A 22,610-nucleotide genomic window follows, 5' to 3' on the forward strand; every position below is an offset into this window, starting at 1 on the left:
ACAAGTGTGTGATTTAATTCTGGCTACTTCACTCCTGCAGCTCCAAAACAGAGCTTATAGGGCATTAGGCTTTATTTAGCAAATCCTCCGCCCTTCCTCCTCCCTTATTCTACACTCATAAAGCAGCATTAGGCAGCTGGATAATCACCATACACACCTCTATATTCATACATACAAATGGGCAAAAATCTGTCTAGATGTCACAGCCTTTTTCAAGGCAAGTCTAAAGTGTAATGCATGAGAAGTATCTGCAGTGTTTTTCATCTCACAGCAATGAGGTCTCAGAAGCAATAAGTTAAATATCTGTCATGATTCTCAGTGAACACTAGATGGCAGTGCAGGAGAAGATGATGGCTGTCTTGGTGCCCAGTGAAGTGAACAGGAGTGAGACAAGGGACAAAGTGTCGAATAATAGGAGAGGGGGTGAAAGAGAAATGAAAAATGGAGATGTAGAGAGAACAGAAAACATAAGGTAAATGTGAAGACAAAAGAAGGGGAGGTAGCAGAACATTTCAAAAAGGGGAGAGGGCAGGACAAACACTGCAGAGGGGTAAAGGGAAAAACAAGGGGGAAGGGGGAGGATTTGAGGGTCTACACCCCCTCCTTGGGAGCATCTGCTTGGTTTTAAGAGGTGGGTAAGGAAAGACAGAGGGATGAAAGGAGGGAGGAGGCCAGTGACAGAATAAGACACATGGAGGCAGCTTGGCTTAAATAACTGTGAAAATAAGAAAAAGTGAGAAATTGGTGTAAGACAGCATGACTGAGGAGGGTTCAGGGGGCATGAAGAGACACATGGTTCCAGTTAAAGCGTAACTACAGACAACTGGAGTGCCTCAGACTATTAGATGCCCCACAAACATGCAGAATATATAATCCATATGTACACAGTCATCTGTATGAATGCCGCTATGCTCTGCCTGCACCAAAAAAACTTTACACTTATGTACCCTACTTATTAACACATCTTTAATCTGCACAGCCACAGCCATACATGTTTTTTATAGTATCAACTAATCTGAGACAAAGTACATTATTCACAGAAAAGAAAAATGCACATATTGATATCTTTTTTAAAAAAGTCATTAGGATTGTAAACTACATTTTATGAGTAATATTAGGAGGACATTTTCTCAGGAAGAAATTGAAAGGAATATAAAGTAACATTGACTTAAGTAGTGTGTGGGCAAATGGTGTAATCTGATGTGTGTGTTTTGTGTTTTTATTCCTTTTGTTGGTTTTGACTACAGATATTTGATATCCTTTTTGCTTTTTAGTTTAAGCTGCTCTTATATTTTCACTTTCATAATGTGTTTTGTTTGTTGGTTGGTTGGTTTAACCTTCCACATTAGAATAAAACAGTTTTTGATATAGAAAGATGATACTTATTATTTGAATTATCTGTGAATTAGTCTCCTGAAATACTTACTGTAATACATCTCTGCTCATATCCTGTCATGTCATGTGAACCACAAATTTAATATACATAATACTTCTATACAATATATACACTATACAGAATATTAGTACAATTAATTTTTGTCACCACAGCTAACAGTACTCGTAGTCCATTCCCAGATTTCTGTTTGTCACGTGTCACTCCAGCCTTTTATTTGTTTGTTTTTCAGCAGGATTGCCTAATTGTCAGTCCCCTCTTCACCTCCTCTTTCTGTCCCTCCCTCCCCTCTCCGCTGTCTCATAGAAAATTAATGAGCGCACACACATGCACACAGACACAGGAGCACACCCCTCTCCAGTGGGCTGGCCTTTCATCGGCCCTGCCTGCCAGTTGGTCGCAGCTGTAGCCTGCGTTGCCATGACGTCACACCGATCGATCCTGTTCCTCCCGGTGCAGTTGGGAGAGCACAGGGACAGGAGAGGAAAAAAAAAAAAAAAAAAAAAGAGTGAAACAGGGCTGCCAGAGAGAGGGGAAGGTGGGAGGGGGAACAGAGAGAGAGAAGGAGAAAAAAAAGAGAGGGCAGAGTGAAACCACACCGATATACCAAGGAGGGCGGGGACACGGAGGCAGGCACACACAAGCAGCCACTACAGGAATAGTCACTGTGCAGGCCAAAATATTTTGTGCAGTGGTGTGTTAATATAGAGTCTGTGTGTGAGCGTCGTCAACATGGGTTGTCACTTGGCTCACGCTTGCACGTTATTCACTCTGCCAGCATGAAATTAATGCCATTCACCGCTGGCCAGGCACGACACACTGCACTGACATAAGGTAGGATGAAAGGGGGAGGGCACATGTATGTGAGTGTTTGTTTGTGTATCTGTATTATGTTTTTGTTTACTCCGTCTGTTTGCTCCGTACATGTCATTGTCGTTATAGCTTCTTCTCTGTTTGTATGTGTCAACAACATGTCTGTGTGTCTAGTGCATGTGCATGGTGGTTTGTTGGGAAAGGGAGCTTACTAATGTAGATTTCTCCTGAGCCATAGTGTCAGGAGATTCAAGCTGTAAGCCATGTGACTCCGCCGAGAGCTGCAGGGATTGGCTGAGGCCATCCGTGACCTCAGCAAACTACCTCCGCCCCCTCCTCAACACTCCCACCCCCCTTCCCCGAACAGACACATACACACACCCACACCCCCTCCCTCTCAGTCTCTCTGCCTCCCTCCCTCCCTCCCTCTCTCTCTCTCTCTCTCTCTCTCTCTCTCTCTCTCTCTCTCTACCCTGCCTCTTTTATTTATTTTTTTTCCTCCAGTTAGCTTTCCCCCCCCCACCTCTCAGCATCCTCGGCTGAATGTGTAGGTTAGAGTCCGCAGTAGCAGCAGCAGCAGCAGCAGCAGCAGCAGTAGTAGTAGTGGCACCCATGGCTTAAGCCCCAGGTCTGATCGGCAGCTAGCCCGGCCAGGCCCCTACCCCTCCTCTCTCTCCTCTCTGTCTTTCTATCTCTCTCTGCATCTCTCCCTCCTGGGCTAGTTGACAGGCGACGTCTGGGGGTGACGGAGGCTCACAGTTAGCCAGGGCGTTAGCCACACGCAACACGGCTGCTCTGCTGCCCATCAATTCTACTGTATCTCTCTGGTAACCGGAGGCTTCTTCTCTATCTCCATCTCCCCCCCATACCTCCTGCTTTTATTTCAGGCTCCTTGGAGATAGAGGAATGCAAATCTGCAACCATGATGGAAGGTAAGATGAATATATATATATATATTTTTTTGTTTTTATATTCTTCCCTTTTTCTGTTTCAGATCAGGGTAATCCTCCTTTATGTCCTTGTCCATTGGCGGTACATCTGCCTGGAAAGCGTGTATCAGTGCGTGTGTGTGTGTTGGGGAGGTTCAGATGTCATAAGCTGCCCTGCTATTTTGAGTACATACATTCTGGTGACTTGCATGTTATCCTTAGGAAAAGGGCACAGCCTCTGAATGTCTATCCACAGAGGCACAATGGCGAGGCTAATTGAACCGTGTGTATCTTTTGTGAGTGTGTGTGCATATGTCTGAGAACCCCCCCCCCCCACCTCCCACCCCAGGCACACACACACACATACACACACACCCCTTCTCTTGCTTCCCATCGTATAGGATTATTTGGATTTATTGTGCAGCAGGGCTTATGTGCCCAGCTGGCTCACTTGTATAAATTCTCTTTGTATGGTGTACTCTGAAATGAATTCACACACACATACATGCGTTCTTGCTGTATGACTCCGCTGTGTATCTGTTCACACTGCATTGCCGATTTGCCCAGCACTCGGGTGTGGATTGTATGTCTGTGCGGGTGGGTACATGTGTACGTTTGCACCCACCCATGGTTGGACTGATCCATCTCTGTTGGGTTGATTGTAAAGAGAAAAAAATAGAATTGATGATCGTTTTAGTATCATGTCCCTTTAATTGATGACATCATCAAGGGGAAGGCCAGTGATGGAGGGATGAAACCCTACAGCTCTGCAGCTGTCACGCAAAAGTCTCCATTTATCCATCCATTTACAATATATCTCTTATTTATTTCATACGGCTCAGGGCTCTTGTATCCAGCTGCCATTATTGTTTTTTTGTGCCACAAGCAACTGCACGTTGACTTTTTTGAATCAACCTTGAATTATGTAAGCATTCATACTCAACAACACAGGCATTTTGAGGCAGACTAGGTTGTAAAGTCGCAGCTAAATGCAGTTCTTTCAGTATGTTATTTTTAGTACAATATGTAAAGCTGGATGATGTTGGCATATGTGTTTATTCCAGCTCATTTAGTAAATTAACTCAATGCCAAAGTGTCCTCCAATGAGGAGGAATCTCATTAGCTTGTTGTCTGGTGTGTTTGTCTGTCAGTGTTAGGATAAGAATGATCTTATTGCTTTCTGTTCACGTGTTGAGGTTTCTCGGCTTTCACATCAGAGAATAAATAAAATTGTTTCAACAACAGTGAACATAAGATTAGGGATGGAGTTGTTGGGTGGACTGGGGCCTATGCATCGATTTTGAACACTTAAAGTAGTTGGCATTTTCCACTAAATGTTGAATTTGGGGATTGTTTTTCTTATTTTGAATGGTGAGCCTGCATGTAAGCTTAAACTGTGGCACTTCTCTGTAAAGATACAATGGAGGCTGCTGTTATGTTTGTTTAGCCAACATGTTGAAGTTTTGTAGTTAAAATATCATGAAATCTTGAGTAAATAATCAAAGTCAGAGACTAATCCAGTAATTCAGAGTTTATTGTTCAAGAAAAGGTACGTTTGGTTTGCAGAAAGAGTAAACTGGAAAGCACTGAACAGTCCTGGCTGGGACTCTTTGAGTCATATGCCACAATGACATTTTAGCTCATGATACAATAATATACTGATTTAGAAATTTAACTTGTAATTGTGGAATCGGAATTGTTAACTGAGGAGATGTGTTACATTACTCCTGAACTTTACAGCTGTCAAATAGTCTCATGATTAATATGTTATTTTTCGGAGACCTTTAAATTGTTTTCCATGTCTGTTCCATTGTTAACTGCTCTTGTATGCTAAATAAGGGTCTGTGAACTGGCCCGCTGTGTAAATTCAGACCTGGTCTAAATTTAATGAATGATGTTTTAATCAGTTGAAGTGGCTGATTCACCAACAGTAATGGCTTTTCCTGAACGTCTCATACCTGTGTGTTAAATTGCCCTGCTAGTATACGTTCAGCCTGACAGTCTGGAGCAGGTTGTAATGACAATGATTACGACAGAATAGCTGTTTTTCATGTATATGTCATTATATAAAATGCAATGCTGCTCAGTAGGTTATAATTTAGATGACCACAAGACACAAGTCTACACCCTTTTTTTGTCCCTGTCATAGTTTGGACAGAGCTTTGTGGCTCATGCAATGATAAGCTGACATAGATGTGCATTATTTAGTTTTCAATATTAGATCACTAAGGACAATAATAACACAACACAATTACCTGTAGTTAATGATCAACCCAAAGTCACTGATTCTGTGTTATCCCTCGGGCTTATGTTTTATAAACCAGTTTGTCTTCTTTAGGGTGTTCATTAGTTAGATAGGCTCCCAGAATTGCTAATGTTTTCAACTTTTTTGTCTATTTGTAGGTATTTTTTACTCTTGCAGGGACCACACTAAACATATCCTATGGTTCACTATTTTCTGTACAAAGAAGCACAGAACAAAAGCGATTGAATCTCCCATAAGTAAGGATCTAGCTTTGCTTTAACAGCAAAGACTGATAAGCTAATCGATTGCTCCCTCTTCCCTGCAAGTGTGCTGTCCTGTCATTGTCTGCTTTTGTCATGAGCCAAGTTGTTAGGTAACAGTGGCGAAGAAGAAAAAAACTGTCTGCGAACAGCTTCCCTTTCATTAGCATGGCTAGCACAGGCTTAGCATGGACTGTGTGAGGGCAGGATTACAGTCAGGTGTTAAAATTGGATGCTAATCCTTGTTAGTTCTGCTTTTTAAAGCCCCATGCCATGGCCAGAATGGCTGTCCCTGGGTAACACAAAGGGAAGAGGACATAGGGTGATTACTTCATTTTAATTCAAAGACACAGGGTTATGCCTAATGGGGGAGGCCATTCACCACCAGACAGGTTCCCCTTTGTAAAACTCAATCATACATGTTCAGAAAACATTTTGCCACCAGAATCATTTGCTGTGGATTTGCTGGATCTTTTTTCAAAGTGGGATAACTGGTTGTGACAGACATTGTGTATACATCATTGTTAGCCACATGTCAGTTTAAATAACAAATCTTCTGTATGCTTTTCTGTACTCATGAGAGTTTGCACTTGCGTGGTGGTTGTTTGACAAGAGACTTAGTCATTTCTCCTCAAGGTAATTGTGCTGTGTAGCACGGGATTCTTAATCTCGTTGGACTTTGACGGTAGCAGCTGTGAGGAGGGGGCTCATCATCAAGGCAATTCTGAAGTTGAATCAGTTTCTAAATACATAAAAAGTAGTTGGTTGAAGGATTGGTTTAGTTTAGTTTTCCCATAGGAAACGCCCTGTTGATTTTAATCACCCCATTCCTTAACCATTTCCTGTTACACCACCACCAGGAGAAACTTAGCATCATGGTTTCAGCACTGACAAGTCTGGCGAGCGTAGCATGTTGTTTTCTGCAAGGTCTCAGTGTGTTGTCAGCATGTTGTCGGCTCCATCCAACAATTTTGTGGTTGATAACAAACACTGCAAACTCTGGTAGCCACTAGCAGGCCTTAAGTCATGTCGTCTTCTTAATCCTAGTTACTAGCTCTAGGAATCACACTGTCACAGGGAGATCCAGTACTTAGAGCTTGCCTGGCTGAAACCTGGATAAACCCTAGACAGGAATGCTGCAGAACAAAGGGCACAGAGGACATTTGGCCATATGGTGGGCTCCACTTCATTCCTTTAATGGTCTATTACTGTATTATGAAACGATATATTGGCAATTATTTGCTTCTGTTATTATGGCTGAGTTGGGGGCTTCTCAAATAGTAAAATCTTTCAGCATAATTATGTTGTTTGTTTGTTTTTCCTATGATACAGTTAAAAACTAATTAATTTCTACATTCCCTGTCCGTCTGTTTCATCTCATGACACACAGGCATGCAGGGTCATAACCACTGACTCAGCATGTCAAAAGCTGACTCAGCTCGCATGTAGCATGTATGATATAACATTATCTGGAGCAGTCATATGATTCTGCCTGCCACACAACCTCATTCAAACAATAATGATCATAAAGTTTACATTTTTAGTTATGTATGCCATGCCATGACACATTAACATTAACCAGAGATCCTTAACCTGTTACTTCAGGAGGCATCGGAGAAGGATTGTCGTTGTCATGTACTCAGCTTATCTCTAGTCAACTGTGCTCAATTGACCATCACATCCAATAGGCCCTAACTCTCCCTCTCTGAGGGACTCTGCTGCCATATGGTTTCCTGGGTAACAACCATGAGGCTGACTCATGTGTGTTTAGGCAATAAGCTGGACAGAGGCTCTCAAGTGCATATTTTCATTGATTTCCTCAACAGATAGGTATCTGGTTTGTTAAGATCGGCGTAATATCGTAGAAACCCTGCTTCCACACTGCTTCGCTGTTTCTTGCCACAGATTCAAATGAGTTATTTAATGTCCTGCCATTGGCCCCAATCACATAACTCATGTGGGCCAATGTGTCGGAAACAGCCCTCAGTAGCCTAGGAGAAAGTTTGTGATGGTTTGAAACAGAACAACGGTACCGTCTGTGAATGTAAAATGCAGAATGCAGAATTTATCTCATGCCATCAGTCATAGATGCCATTCTGCTTCCTGAGTCATAGTTGGGCTCCATCTGACACTGTTATATCCATCCACTTCTCATTGCAAGTACACACATCCATGCATACAAATATGGGATTTCTTAAAATTTCAATCTGTCACAATTTATTTAGGTGTGAAAAAACAAAAACAAAAAACTCCCCAGTCCCCACATGTTTTTTAGCCTCACACCAAGGGATGTAGTGATAGACAGGGCTACCTTTAATGTCAGTATTCTTTAGAAGTGACAAGTTTGACTCACTGGCCTTTGCTAATGATAAGTATGTGTCAGCATGGATACGACATTAGACAGTGCAGACAAGATGGACTTGTGCATGTACTCTACATGTCTGTTCAATTATCAAAGTGAATGTTTGTGTGTGTCTGTCTCACAAAGTGTGGCAGACACAGAGGAAAGCGTATTGTCGGATGTGTCACAGAAGAATGGGTCCATTGTAGCTGTACTTGACAATACGTTTGATAGAGACCCAGAAGAACTTTCCCACAACAAAGACACAAATGGGGCAGAGGCTGGGGTGAGGAGGAGGAGGTGAAGGGAAACCAGTCAAAAAGAATCGGCTCGTTCTTGTACGGACTTTCCATGCCACCATGTTCATTCATTGATAGACACAACAGCAAACCAGCCCATCCAAATTCCATCTTGTTCTCTGCGCAGACACACCCACTTGCACACACAAACATAGACAAGCTTATGTAATGATGCCCAAGATTCAGAGCCAGATAAACAGACATGTTTGTGTAATCCAGTGTCAGCTCGGGGAAGACAAGGCTCTCTCATAGGGAATCAAACTGTTTCCTTGAGTGACGACTGGATTCACTGTGAAAAATGTCCCTAACCCTGGCATTAGAAATAAACCGTTTGTTGTCAAAAACAAAACAGCAATGCATATAATGTAGCTGGTAATTTTCCTTGACTACATTTTGTTTTTATAAATGATGATCCATGCAAAATTTGCCTCTTATCTCTTATCAACACCATTATCAATGTGGTTTATTTAAATCGCAATATTACACATAGCCGTTGAAAACAAACAGGAAGTAGGACAGACCTTTAACCAACGGTCTAGGGATGCTGTTTTCAGTCTGACAGGGCCCACACAGGGACTAGCAGAGCATGCTGTCAAAACAGTAGGTGATCTGCTGTCAAAGATATGTGGCCTAATCTAATCACTTGCTCCAGTTTTAACATGAAAAGATGCTCCAGTGTTGCAGCATTAATGTCATCACTCTGATGGCACCGTGGTGAGTTCGTGTCATGGTTTATGACAAGAACGGAGCAAAGAAAGGAAGTCTCTGGTGAGTCCATTAACAAGCAGTATTCATGCAAGAACCAATTAAGCGTAGTTCAGTTCCCTGTTGGCAATGTTTATGATGTTGTATGTGTGTTGTTTCACACAACAATGTTGTTTGACTGTCCTCTCACACACATATCACAAGGATGTGGTCAGGTCACAGCCTGTGGATTACAAAGTCCTTGTGTATCTACTATCTCTGACTTCCCAGGACACACTAACGCTAAAATGCTGCTTTCATAATAGTGTCACTGACGGAGTCCATAGCAGCGCAGCTAGGAGAGCAAACCACAGTACCTAATTAGAGGAGGGACACACAAACAGTCACACACACACAGGAAAAAGGCTGACACAAGCTGGGAGATAGAAAGGGAGAGTGACGAGTCTGCCATAAAGCAATTTCCAGGAAGAAGCAGGTAAACAAAATGGGGAGTGGTGGAGATAGAAAAGGAAATGAAATGAGTTCAAATAAACAAGTAGGATAGCGTGAGAGTGGGAAGACAGACTTGGAGAGCAGCAATGCATGTCAGAGCCCCGGAGGGAGAGGGCAAGACAAATACATAAAAAGGGAGGGAGGGGGGAGAGAGAGGACAGTGTGATCATCATTAAAAGCCTGTGTTTTGTTTAGTCACTTCCTTGTTCCTTGGAGTCTGCTCAGCTCATCAGGTGGGAAGGCTGATTTAGAAACGAATCGTGGGGGGAGTTGTAGAGACGTGGTGCCCTAGATTTTATTTTGTTTTGTTATAATTTTACCTTTCTCTATCTGGAGGCTCATCCTGTACTGTCATTACAGCTTACACAGGGAGAAAAACTAAAACACTGACGATCATTGTGTTGTGCAGTCCAGGTAGAGGCTTGTCCACATCACTAAGCTCATGCAAATTGCTATAAAAACTCATTCATTGTTGCATACCTCACTTAACAGCACTCTAATTTAACATAAGCGACCTTCTCTCTAAAGCATCTAAAGCGACCACCTATTTCTATCTTCACTCATCATATCGTCACTTGTCCATGTGAGAACTTTTGTCTTGCTTGAAAGGTCTTTCACTTTCACTTTCATTCCCCGAGTGTCTCTTATTTCCCCTGCTCCTCTCATCCCTCCCTGCACTGTCTGCCATATTACTGAACTGGGCCTGAATAGACATGGTGGCAGGGAAGGCCTCAGGGAAATGGGATTTATTTGGCTATATAATATTAATGCACTTATCTGCATAATGTATTCAGGTCCCAAGCTGACTCTTAGTGCTTGGCTCAATCTTCCTTGACTATATTTAATTAATGAATCAACATGAGCTCTTATTGCAGCTGAATGGATTAAATTTGTGTGGGGTTTTTGGGTTTTGCTTGTGCCAGAGGTAAACAACAGTACACATGGTCATTATACGAGTAATAATGATGCACTGATGAGATGTGCTGTGTGTTTTTACCTTCAACTTGCATCATCTACTTAACAGTTACTGATTTCCTCGGTTTCCCAGAATACCTTTCAGTAAGCCACGGGGAAATCGCATAACTTATTCTGCGATGGGTTACAAGTGCAGCAATACTGTAAGATGGGGAATTAGATGAATACTGATGTCGTACAAAAGCCAATACACTTTTTATACTGGAAAAATCAATTAATTGTGCCCCAGTTTCTTGAAACATCACATTTTTGTCTGTGCATAATTTGGACTAATCCTTTTTTGAAAGTAGTTTCACCCTTGCTCTAGAAAGAAGTCACCCTTTGCTCTTGGAGTCTGGAAACTGACAGGAAAGCTGCATTCTATCATTGTTATTTCAGCTCACATTATGTGTCCATCTTTATCGAATTATCCATGGGAGTTGGGAAAAATACAATGAAAATACATGTAGGCCATGAAATACAAGATAGAGAGCTGTCTATTAATATCCTTCTGCTGTCATATGTCACTTCCTTCCTCCTTCCATTTTGTAAGTACGTACTCTCAGCACTAGGTTCATTAGAAAAGGTGGCATTGTATTCGTCCATGTATGTGTGACAAATCCGCTCGTTGCCATATCTGTAGATGTCTCGGGGTCAAGCACTCTGCCTGTATTCACACTGTATGGCTACGAGCCAGACCAGTGCAAACAGATGTCAGTTTCAATCAGCGGAGGATGCACTAGCACAGTGACGCAGAGACACAGCTACAGGAAGAGATTAGCAGCGTTTAGATTGATAACTGGTTGGGTTGAGCGATGTAGTAATGAGGGAGGGATTGAAAGGTTGGAGGGAAAGGGAGATGTAGGGATTGAGGGTGAGAGGAATGTGATTCATGACGGAGAGACGGACCAAATGTTTTGAGGATGTGTTTAACGGGAGAATCGCAGCACGCGTAGAAGTGTCTCACCAGCAGGACAGCGTCGTTTGCATGGAACATTTCTGATTGTGTGAATGTCAGGCTTTACGTGTCTGTGCTCCCTCTGTGTACATTACAGCTATAGGCCTGGTTTACATCCAGGTTTAGGTGAAAGAGCAGAAGGAAAATCCCTCAGCACACTAACCTCACACATTCATGAGCGTTTTAACACAGCATACATCAGTGTGTGTGTGTGTGTGTGTGTGTGTGTACATTCACCGCGCTGTGTGACTCTCAGTTAAAAATAAACATGTCTGCAAACATGATTCTCAAGTTGATGTCATTCTCCGAATTGAGGTCATTGTAATTGGTGCTTCAGATTTCACTCCATGATCACTGATTTTCTACCTCTGCATTTGTAAGAGCACTGAGTGAGCACTGAGCAGTAATCATGAGTGTGTGTATGGAAGGGAGAGATCAAGTGGGGGTGATGTGATGACAAAACACTGGCAACTGAGGTGTCTATGGAACACATAGACATCCTACCTCATCTTATAATGCTACAAATCTAAATCTAAAATCTCAGCTGTTTTTTTTTTTTTAACAAATTTTCACATAAATTTTAACCTTATAATATATTTTCTATCTAGGAATTAATTGCAAGCTGGGTGGGGGCATGCCGCTCCCATAACTTGTGTCATTATAAACAAACTGAAGGATCGCTAAGAGCACAATCAAATGAAGACGTACTTTGTGCTTGGCTTGTACCAGCGGTGTGCTTTTAGCTGAATAATGGTAATTAATTAGTACGTTTATTGCACTGTTGCTTTATGTCCAACGCTGGCAAGGCTTAATGCACTAGGAGACTAACTTAAGGACATTGGCTGTTTTACAGTTTGCGCAGAAAAATGCAGATTATGTTGACCGCAATAGTTTCTATAGAAAAACCCTGTACAAAACCATGACCTCAAAAGAGCTACAGTATATGTAAGAATTTACCAACAGCTGAATTTATACTCGGGGGGGGGGGGGTAGCATATCACCAGGAGGTTGGGCTGCTGCTGGCTTTGATGTTGCTGTCATTCTCTTTACTGACCCTCTCTCTGTCATTTCATATGAATGTGTTCTGGGACTGGCCTCACTGGCCACTCGTAGAAAAGTTTCAACTCTGATCTTGAGTAAATCTAACCTCAGCATAGGCCGTGTGTTGACATGTTGCCAAACTTGCATGGATTAGGGAGTAAAGTTTTTTTCCTCGCAATCTGATTATGTAAGTAGAAGTTGTTTTCCCGTGCAGTGTTTGGACTGTTGACAATGTTTCACATCCAGTTTGCCCAATCTGACAGAGAAGATGTATTACAGTAGTGGCGGGAGCAGAGGATGAGGAGCCATAGGGAGTGAGCGAGCAGCTGGAGCAACAGCATCAATGGCTGAGTTTGAGGGAAGACTGGAGGAGTCATTGCTGAGAGAGGATAGCTGCAACACGGGCTGATAGTCTCCTCACCGCTACTTCTTTATCCTGTCCTGTTGGACCGAGGGCAGACTGGACGCTTCAGTGACTCACTGTCACTTCTTGAGGTATGAAGTGGTTTTATCAGACAGGGCAGGTTTAGACTAGCTGCTTAGCATGCTAACTTCAAGAGACATGTGTGATACATAGATACCTAAACTTCTCTGACATTATCTTCCAAACCTTTTTTTCCTCTCATTTTGTTCATTTTTTTTTATGTTTTAAACTAAAACACTTCATAATACCCTTCTAGTTTGCCAATGAACATTTATCCCTCCAAACTCTAACCATTGTATTTGAATAATATATTCCCAATTACAACAGGTCTAAAATAAGACAGTTGCATTGTCACTTTTCATAGAGACTTGTATCTCTGCAGTCATTTTAATATGGACAGTTACATTTGGACATTAACCTAAGTTGTCAGTGTTTTTACCTCAGCATGCAACACATTTACGTTTGCATGGATGATTGTGCCCACACACGTGTTTGTGTGGGTGCAATAAGATGCTGTTTGAGATGCTGAAGATTCGGTCCTTCAGCCCGTCGCTGGCCCAGCAGCCCATCAGATGGATGACTCATAGCAGATAGGATTTCATTAGCAGACATCAGGCCCTTCCAGGGAATAGAGGAGCCATTGATTTTCACCATATCAGCGGGGAGTGAGACAGAGGAGGGGTGGGGGGGGGAGAAAAGGGGAGGACAGGAGACATGAGTACAGAGAGCACTGCAGCTGAGAGAAAACTGCACATCGGTGAAACTAAACCACACGACACAAAGCACCTGTCATTTGTAGTCCCACTGCAAGACACTGCTGAGGAGCACTGAAAGAAGTGTTGGCTGCACACAGCTCGGTATCTGTGTCGGTAATGAAAGATGACTGCAAATGATTCTGATCATCTGTTTGTCCGTGACTCATATTTAATTGTCAAGATTCACCAGGTGCGGATGGAGAGGAAAGCTTCTTCTCTAGACTTTCAATTAAAAAAAAACATGTCGTTCATTAGGGGGATTACACTTTATAATATGTACCTCAGTTTTGGTCTGAGTTTTGACAGTATTTCAGTCTGGCATGACAGTATTTGTTTTTACAGCATTACTCCACATTGGGACTGTAATCCTATCCTGTGATGATTTCAAGATACTTAAGTGTTTTGTGTGATTGTATAAACATCTGACTTCAAGCGCTGTTATAAACAAAAGGAAATGACTTGACTTGACTCAGGCGCTTTAATTTCTACTCTGGGATTACTTGTTGAAGAATTAATTCTCTCTGCCTGGATGTGTTGATAGAGGAGTTGATGGGAAAATTCTGCATAATCAGTGGGAACGAGTGAGGCCTTTACAGGCTTAGTCTGTTTTGGTAGGCACTAGGCAGTTTAATATGAACCAGGTGAACTGTCATTGGTAGCACACACTCCTGTCTGTTGCCTTTTAACTCCCCCACGGCCGTAAGGTTATGCTCTGTTGTCCAAGTATGAAGCAGTGGTGTCACCTGAGATTTCAGCCTTTATGAAATGTTATCAAATCGCTCACTTGATTTTGTGATGCTATAAAGGCAGAAATGGATGAATGACAGGCAGCGAGGGCAGGGAAGAAAAGACAGATTGATAACAAAGTGCTTCCAATTACACCACTATTGATGCCAAGCTGCTGTGTCATGCTGAGGTTATAAATGTCAAAATAACCCTGAATCGACATACAGTCAGCAAGCCAAACTTATTTCACACTTTTGTGCTTTGCCAGATTGCACAGAAGAAAACGACACAAAGAGAGGAGGGTGACAGCTTTTTTTTTAAACAGAAAGAAAAGGGACTAGATTGAAGATGCTTTGCATTTCTCATTACACCACAGGCCCATCCTTCTGTCAACTTTAAACATTTTCTCAGAGATTCAGTGCCTCATTGACCTTATTGTTCAGGGACTGAGTGAGATTGATATTTGATCATTTAACATCCTTTTCCAAAACAAATGGGCCAGGCAGACCAATGTGGTCAGAGTGCAGTTTGTCCAAATTAGAAGGGAGACTGCAGGAAAAGGAAGTTACTCCCCTCACTTCACCACGATGTTAACAAGTAGTATCTATAGTTGGTGACAGTGATGCAGGAGTGGGAACGTCTCCCTGTCTTATTTCTTATGAAACAGGATTAGGCTGTCTAACTAGGTCTTTAAACATCAGCAGAGTGTTTCTTTGAGGGTTGTTCAAGGATGATTTGCATTAAACAGAAATATAGGCAGTTTGACAAACTCCTCTCCGCCCATGCTGAGGGCTTTTTTCCCCCCAGAATCACAAGGTGTTGTTTTGTACTTTCTCTTCCCCTCTGGCAAGTCATAAGGCTCTGTGTGCAAATAGTTCTATTTGCTAGCATTTGGAAACTTAGATGAAGGTTTTTGTCAGCGCTGTTCAGAAGCATTTGTGTGTACATCAGGTATTCCCTTATGTTTTAAAGAAACATCTACACGGAGCTTCGTCTTGAATTAAAATCTTTTCCGTTCTCATGCACTGACAAACCTGAATATATATCAGCTTTCTACCACTGAGACTACGTGTTATTGAGACCATATTATGTTTTGTGCGTAGTGTGTATGAATATGTGTGGTTTACTCACCATCAGTGGTTTCACAAATGATGTGCCACTGCTGGTAAAAAATGATGCAATTGAACTAATGTTTAGTTGATGTTTGCTGATGACATTAGGTGGTTTATTGCACTGCACATTCCCGTTTAGCTGACTTGTGTTTACTCTTCTTGATCATGTCTCCTGGATAAATAACCCCAAATCTACTGTAACAGACCTCATCTCTGATAAAATATTTAGAAATGATGCCTTAGATATCACAGCATGAACCACAGAGGGATGGAAAGCAAAGCATGGTGTCATCCAGACCAGCGCCCACATTAGACTATTTCAACCTTTTACACTGTTCTTATTACTTGGTACAAGCTTATATGCATCAGTGTCAGTGTATACAAGTATTTGTGTGTGCTTGCAACTGCTTGAGGAATTCTGTTTGATGCGAGGCCACATTGCCCTCCATTTTGCATTACTTTGGTGCAGCGGTTGTAGCAGGAATCCCCTGCAATGAAGTACCAGCGCGTTACATAACATGTAGTCACTAAGAACAATGTTTTTTGTTCTACATTATGTGTACACAGTGTTTGCAGCACTCACTGACAAGTGTTAAGCAAAAACATGTCATGAACAATTACTTGAAGAAAAAGAAAAAGAAAACATTACTGTATTTCTTCTTCTTTCCTTTTTCTTTTTCGCCTTTTTGATTTCATTAGTTTTTAGTTTTGATATTTCATGTATAAGGCAGGAAATGGATGGAAGAGAAATCAAAACAAGTGAGTCATGATTTAAGCTGATGTCTTTGCAAAGGCTACATGTGGTGTTTGTGTGTGTGTGTGTGTGCAACCAAACTGATCCAACAATATAACTTATGTTAGCAGCAGCAAGGGTTTCTGTACTTAATGTGTGATAATATCTTAAGGTCTATACGGTACGTGCACCAGGAGGGACACAGTCTGCATGTGTTGCCTCAGTCAACCTGCAGGTTATGTAAGCTTTTCCATAACAGCGGCTTGTTGGGCGTTAGAGTGACACTGGAATTGATGGTGTGTTCCCCTCAAAACAGTTCCAGATCTTGTGGTTTATCATGGTTTCTCCACAATCCCCTCTCTTTTTCTGACCTTCTCCCCCTCGTGTCACTCTCCCTTTCACTCCCCTCTCCCTCTTGAGAAGCACTCAATGTTTTTTTTATTTTTTTAATTGATGGCAGTGGATCTTTATTTGAGGATGTGACTGTGAGAACATGCAGTCAGAGGTTCTTAATAAGCCCTTGTCTTAATGAACCAAAGACGGTCAGGACATTCCTCTTCCCACCAAAAGCAAACTAAAACCTATAATCAGGGTGTGAACTGGGGAGGGGGTGGAGTCGGCAGCGGTCTGCCGTAACCAGCATGAACTGAGATTAGATTGTTGGGAGCGAATAACAGAGATGTAATCCACAGGAATTTGGGCCATCTTTTTTTGGATCCTATCACAATGAGAGGGACAGGATATAGTAGATAGTAATTTTGCTGCTGATCTCATCCATTAATGAAGTGTGCAGCGGCACTGACACCTCCTCCCTGTTTCTTTTCCTCCATCACTCCTTTCCTCCATCTATTTTCATAATTAGTTGTTTTTTTTTCTTAACAAACAAAGTAATTTCCTGTTCTCCCCTTGGGGCGTGACCAAGCAGCATCTGAGCTACTGATACATATCAACTTTCTGTCAAGCCTCATCTGGACACCACCACACATACACACATGCACACACACACACATACACATGCAGCTTACTGCTCATGTGGAAACTTTTCATTCTCTGCAGACTCACAATCTGACCTGCAATCTACTGCACTGCCTCCCTGTGTCCCATTCCCTCTCTCACACACACCACATGTACACACACTCTGAAACAACAGTGCCTAGAGGAGAAGTGACAGGAGTCTGAACACATCGCTCGTCCATGTCTCTCTCAGTTGACACCTCATTTATCTATTTCTTCTCTCAACGTACAAACAGTTTTTGTTTATTTAACCAAAACAAAGAAGGAACTGACCTGTGGAGTAATTGAGAAATGGCTGTGTTGCTCTCTGGAACTGAATATTACACATTTGCACTTGCACAAAGTTGGAGAACTTAGTGGTGAGCTTAGATAAGTAAGTGTCACCCTAAGCAAACGATGTCTTTGTCTTTTTTGCACCAGTGTGGTGGAGTTTGAAAAGGTTCAGTTGGCCAGTCAGTCTCTTAAGAACAACACATCTTAAAGGTAGAGTCTGGAGGTTTTTGCTAAAAAATAAACGCAATAAAATCTGTCTTAATCATCACCTATGGGCATCTACTCACTTCTGGGTGTTTTCTCTCCAGCCAATGACGGGGCTCAGGTGAAGTTTCGTGCCGCACGAGTAGGAGGGCCGCTAGCTGTCACGGATGCTAGCGGATACTATCTGCCACCGCTAACACCCGCTAGCCCGGCGCTGACTTCCGCTAGCGGCTAGCATCCTGCCGCTTCCCAGCTCACCACAACAGACCTCCTACTCATTACAGCATAATACTTGAGGCTCCCGTTGCTGGTAACGGCCGGGTATCGGCCCGCCGCTCCAGCGCTTCACTCGAACTGTATTTCCTTTTCTTTCTAGGCCTGACAAATGCTGCTGCTGCTGTTGCTGTCAGGGGCAGGAGGCTGCACAGTTGAGCCCGAGAGGAAGGGCCCAGTTTGAATGTTTTGTTTACAAACTGCAACGAACAAACCTCCAGACTCTACCTTTAAGAAAACAGTCCCATTATTTCAGTGTCATCCTGAACTGTTGTCTAGCTCATGTTCTACCCTGACCCACATTTATACTTAATATTTGTATTGCCATTACACATTCATGCTCAGAGGTGATCCTCATCATGACGAATTGTCAACCTACAGCTCAAATTATCTGGCCAATTTCAGGGCACAATACTGTCCGAGGACATATTTTATTTTGGAGACCTTATGACCTTTCCTGTTGCACCTTTAGACCATCCACCCACGAGTCAAACTTCAGAGTCTGTCCAAGACCTTCATGATTAAGGATATAACACAATCCCACAATATGAAAGTGTGTGAGCAGCTGATCGGCCCACGAGGGGGACCGTCACATGTAGCTGTTTATTCTTAATCATTACATGGCCAGTCTGTTCTGTAAAATTGGAAAATTGATTCATCATTTAGTCATATGAAATGCCATCCTCTGTTGCTTTGAATGTAATTTTTTTTTTGTGTGTGTGGGTGTGTGTGTCCAGTGTTTCCATACCACAGACCCCCCAACCTTCCTCCTCATTCTCCTCCTCCTCCTCCATCTCTTCCCCTCACTACAATGGAGGGTTCATACTCAGTGCAAATACAGATCTCCCAGTTTTGGATAAAAAAAAAAGATCTGTCCTGTCGTCTGTGAATCACACTTTATTATACACTCTTTGTTTTTGTATTTTGCCTTGTGGCTTCACATCACTAGAATTAGTAAAATGCTGAAAAATCTCTGAACAGTTCAGTCAATAACAATTTATGTAGTATACGTATTCTCTTTTCCACAATCTTTAGTCTGTGGTTCAAGCTGATCCATATTGTTTGGCATTGAGTGACTGCATCAATATCCTCAAATTAGTCGAATGTAAGGGCTGTGGATTCTGTCATTTAAGCTCTGCCTAGGTCATTTATTTAGAAAAATGTGCTTCCCTCACTCAGTGTTTGACTTTATTCACCAGTTACTTCAGCTCTTCACCTCCTCCATTGATGGGGTGACACCTTACAACTGGCTTGTGTTAATTCATCATCTTGAGGGCACAGGAGACCAGCGAATCAAAATGTTGAGTTAAGTGTGGCTGAAAGCACCATACAACTGCATTTTGGGCTGCTGATTCATAGTTACGTAGACAGCGCCTGCAGCTCCTACAGTCATTTAAATTGTAAAAGATCATCACTCAACGTGGCTTAAAATTGTTGGTTCCTCATTGGTATCGTGCTGCAGCGCTGCAGCGGACAGATAATCCTGACAAACATGCTTATGGGATCGAAACATTGATCACCTCATAGTAAACACAGATCACATGCCAGTAAACACGCAGAGGATCATGTTGATCAGTGGGCAAGCTCTAGTTTTAATCTCTCACACAGGACATGCATAAATGAAATAAACACATGCTTCAAGTGTATGTGGGAGCTATTGCAGTAGCTGCAAATGTTTATAGACTGAGAGAGATTTCACAAATCATTTATTTATCTTTAGATTTTTTTTTTTAAGACTTCAGTCTCAAGGTAATGAGGGCAGTGATAGTAAAGGTCTGTTTTAGTCCTAAACTAACTCGAAGACAAACAGGGACCTACAGCAGGGAGGAAATGCTTTCAAATTGAATTTGCTTTGTCCTTAAAGGTCAATACAGAAGCTTTTTAAGTGCAGTTAGAGATGCAGTCAAGCCCCTATAAGCAGTGAATTAATTGTAGCTGCTCTTTTCTATGATGACAAACACTCGAGCAACGTGTTGTTGGCATCATTTATCAGAAAAATACATTTTATATCAGATCAAAGGAGGATGCAGTAATTCTGGTTTTGTTAGAGGGGCACCTGTGCAGGACACTCATGAAACTTTACAGGTGTCCAGATCAAAATGAAGGCAGAGGTTGAAGAGTGTGGTCAGGCCTAAGAGTATGGACCAGTCATGTGATAATGTTGCTCAGCCCTCTGTTACCGTGCACATTTTGCCATTTGTCTGTTATATAGGTGTGTTGCACGCATGTATTAATGCAGCGTCTGATGACTTATAAAGCAGGCACAGAAATGTGATGGTTGAGGACTGAGGTCTTCAACAAGGGTCCGCCGAGGTGCTGCAGGAGGGTTGCCAAATTTTTGGTTATGTAGACACATTTTTTAGTTTCCATAATTATGTTCAAAATAAAAATGTCAAAATCAGCCTGTATGCATGATTATCATGCAATCAACAGACACAGATGATATTGGCATTGGTATCAACAAGGTCCGTTTACATATGGCAGTGGCACTGCCCCCTACTCACTGTTCCTATATGTTTAAAATAAAATCATTAATATTATGAACATGTATTATTTGAATAGCTTAGTATTGAATGCACAATAGCAAGGTAGGTTTATACCTGGCACTGGGCCCAGTTTATTATAAAACAGCGTTATACATTATACAGTAGGCCGGGTCTCTGCTCCATCTCTCCATCAGTTTGGGGGTCTTTGACCTGAAAAACGTTGAGAGAGACAGAAGGATCTTGTCAGCTCTGGAAGCATCTCGCATTAGTGTTTTGTTGTCTTAGCGGCTTCAGCCTTGACAACCAGACAATATGAAACTAACTGACGTCACACGTGGCCTCGCCGTCCTACGTGAGGCAAGAAAACATCTCTGTCCAATTTTCTTTCTAGAGGCTGATCTTCAGGTTGCTGACATGAAGCCAGCACCTCACTTACAACCATCAGAATGTTTTTTTTCCTCTTCATATTAGTATGTTAATTTATGCAGAAAATTGTGAATACAAGATGTATTCGCCTGCAACACTGTTTTGCCGCTTGATTCAGGGTAATTTATTTTCGAGACCCTATATGTGAATAGAACCATTACCATGAGGAATGAGGAACAGCAGGCACATTTAGCCAGCACACAGCATGCTGGTGACAGAGGCTGATGCGCACAGTGAACATACTTTGCGGGGAAAACACACCCCGAGACTGATGGCCTTGCTTTTCCTCGGCGTCTGTACAATGACTGCTGATCTGGCCGAACTGATTATCGAGCGTCACTCCAAAGCTAAATCAATGTGCCAGGTGACGGTGGCTATTATGCATGAGAAGAGGATTTTTTTTTTTTTTTTTTGGCTTTGCTATTTCATCCCTCTGTGGTGATGGGGGTTCAGTTCAGCTGTGAGGCTGCAGATGACATTTCTGGGTACTGTCAGATTAATGTGGCTGAAAGAAGGCGTGAGGATTTCTACTTTTTTGTTTTTTTTCCTACCCTCAGTGGTGGCTGTGGTGATCTGTTTTGATTGGGGAACATGACTGAAATAGCCGAGGACTCGAGGGGAGAGTCGGGGGAGATTTTGACAACTGTACTGTAGTCTGGCAACATCCGAGTGCAGGGGACATTTGAAGGTGCATGTATGTCAGGAAAAAGAAGTGTTGCCCGACAACTATAGGTCACCCTTAAGATGTAGTTATACCCAAGTTTCTGAACTGTTTTCTCAATCTTCAAACTTGTTGCAGTGTTTGCAGAAGCACTATACATTAAGTTTGATAACAAAGAACTATGAGCGTGGAGCAATGATCCCTGCTGATTCTCAGGAGCTTAAAATCCCATTTGGGATGCGATGTACTTTGAGAGATGCTTAAACTCTCACAGCATGTATCTTTAATTGAATCATGCGAGCTAACAGTCGTGCATTGAGCAAGCAGCTTCATTATGAATCACATTATCTGCTAAGAGACAACCATTCATTTTCCTTCTACATGGAACAAGCGGACTTTGTAAGAGACGGTGGAAGTGTCAGACTGTGGCATGAGCGGGAGCGCTTTGAGCACCAGCTGGAGGCAGAGAGGGCACTCGGTTCCCATATCTGCCTCTGTGATCTGAGGAAGTCTTATGTCAATAAATGAACAGACTGGGGGAAAATACATGTCCTCCCTGTGTCTTTGTGGCAAAATCCATTTTAAAAGCTACTTTGTTGCCTCTGCACCAGGGCCCTTTGCCACACAGTCCTTGGTGGATGCTATTTGAAGCCCGGGGATGGGAACCATGAGTGCTGGCTGTTTATAGAGACAGAGGGGGTGAGGGGAGGGGATGAAGAGCAATGATGAGGTAGTGTGGGAGATGAACAGATTGATAATGAATACACGTACTCAGTGCATCTTGTTAAACACTTCATCTTACCGTTTTATTTATTTATTTTTTACAGTGCAGCAGATTTGGCATAAGGTCCCCACAAATAATTGCTTAAAGAAAAATCATAATGTTCATTTCTCAATTCATATACTTATATGCTAATATTGTGAGTTTATTCATTTTTTCATCAAGGCTTAGTTCACACAGAACGCCATGACATCTAGTGACCTGATATTTGAAATGATTCCTGTATTAACCAGTCATCTTTAAATGAGAAGCATGCTCTAGTTCCAGCATCACAAAATTATCTCCTTTGCTCTGTTTCATACTGTATAATTA

The 22,610-nt window shown here is 42.2% G+C and overlaps 1 protein-coding gene across 8 annotated transcripts in view; it reads left to right on the forward strand.

Annotated features, from left to right (window-relative positions):
• Window positions 1-1,997: 1,997 nt before the first annotated feature.
• Window positions 1,998-22,610, forward strand: part of sgip1a (SH3GL interacting endocytic adaptor 1a) — a 57,631-nt gene continuing 37,018 nt past the window's right edge. For all 8 annotated transcript variants that reach the window (XM_083970672.1, XM_083970676.1, XM_083970677.1 and 5 more), the window contains exons 1-2: window positions 1,998-2,227; window positions 3,094-3,138. In XM_083970672.1, coding sequence (XP_083826798.1) covers window positions 3,129-3,138 — 10 coding nt within the window. In that variant the 5' untranslated portion in view covers window positions 1,998-2,227; window positions 3,094-3,128. The remainder of the gene's footprint in view (window positions 2,228-3,093; window positions 3,139-22,610) is intronic.

Source organism: Trachurus trachurus, assembly GCF_905171665.1.
Source record: "Trachurus trachurus genome assembly, chromosome: 4".
NCBI classification, from domain to species: Eukaryota; Metazoa; Chordata; class Actinopteri; order Carangiformes; family Carangidae; genus Trachurus; species Trachurus trachurus.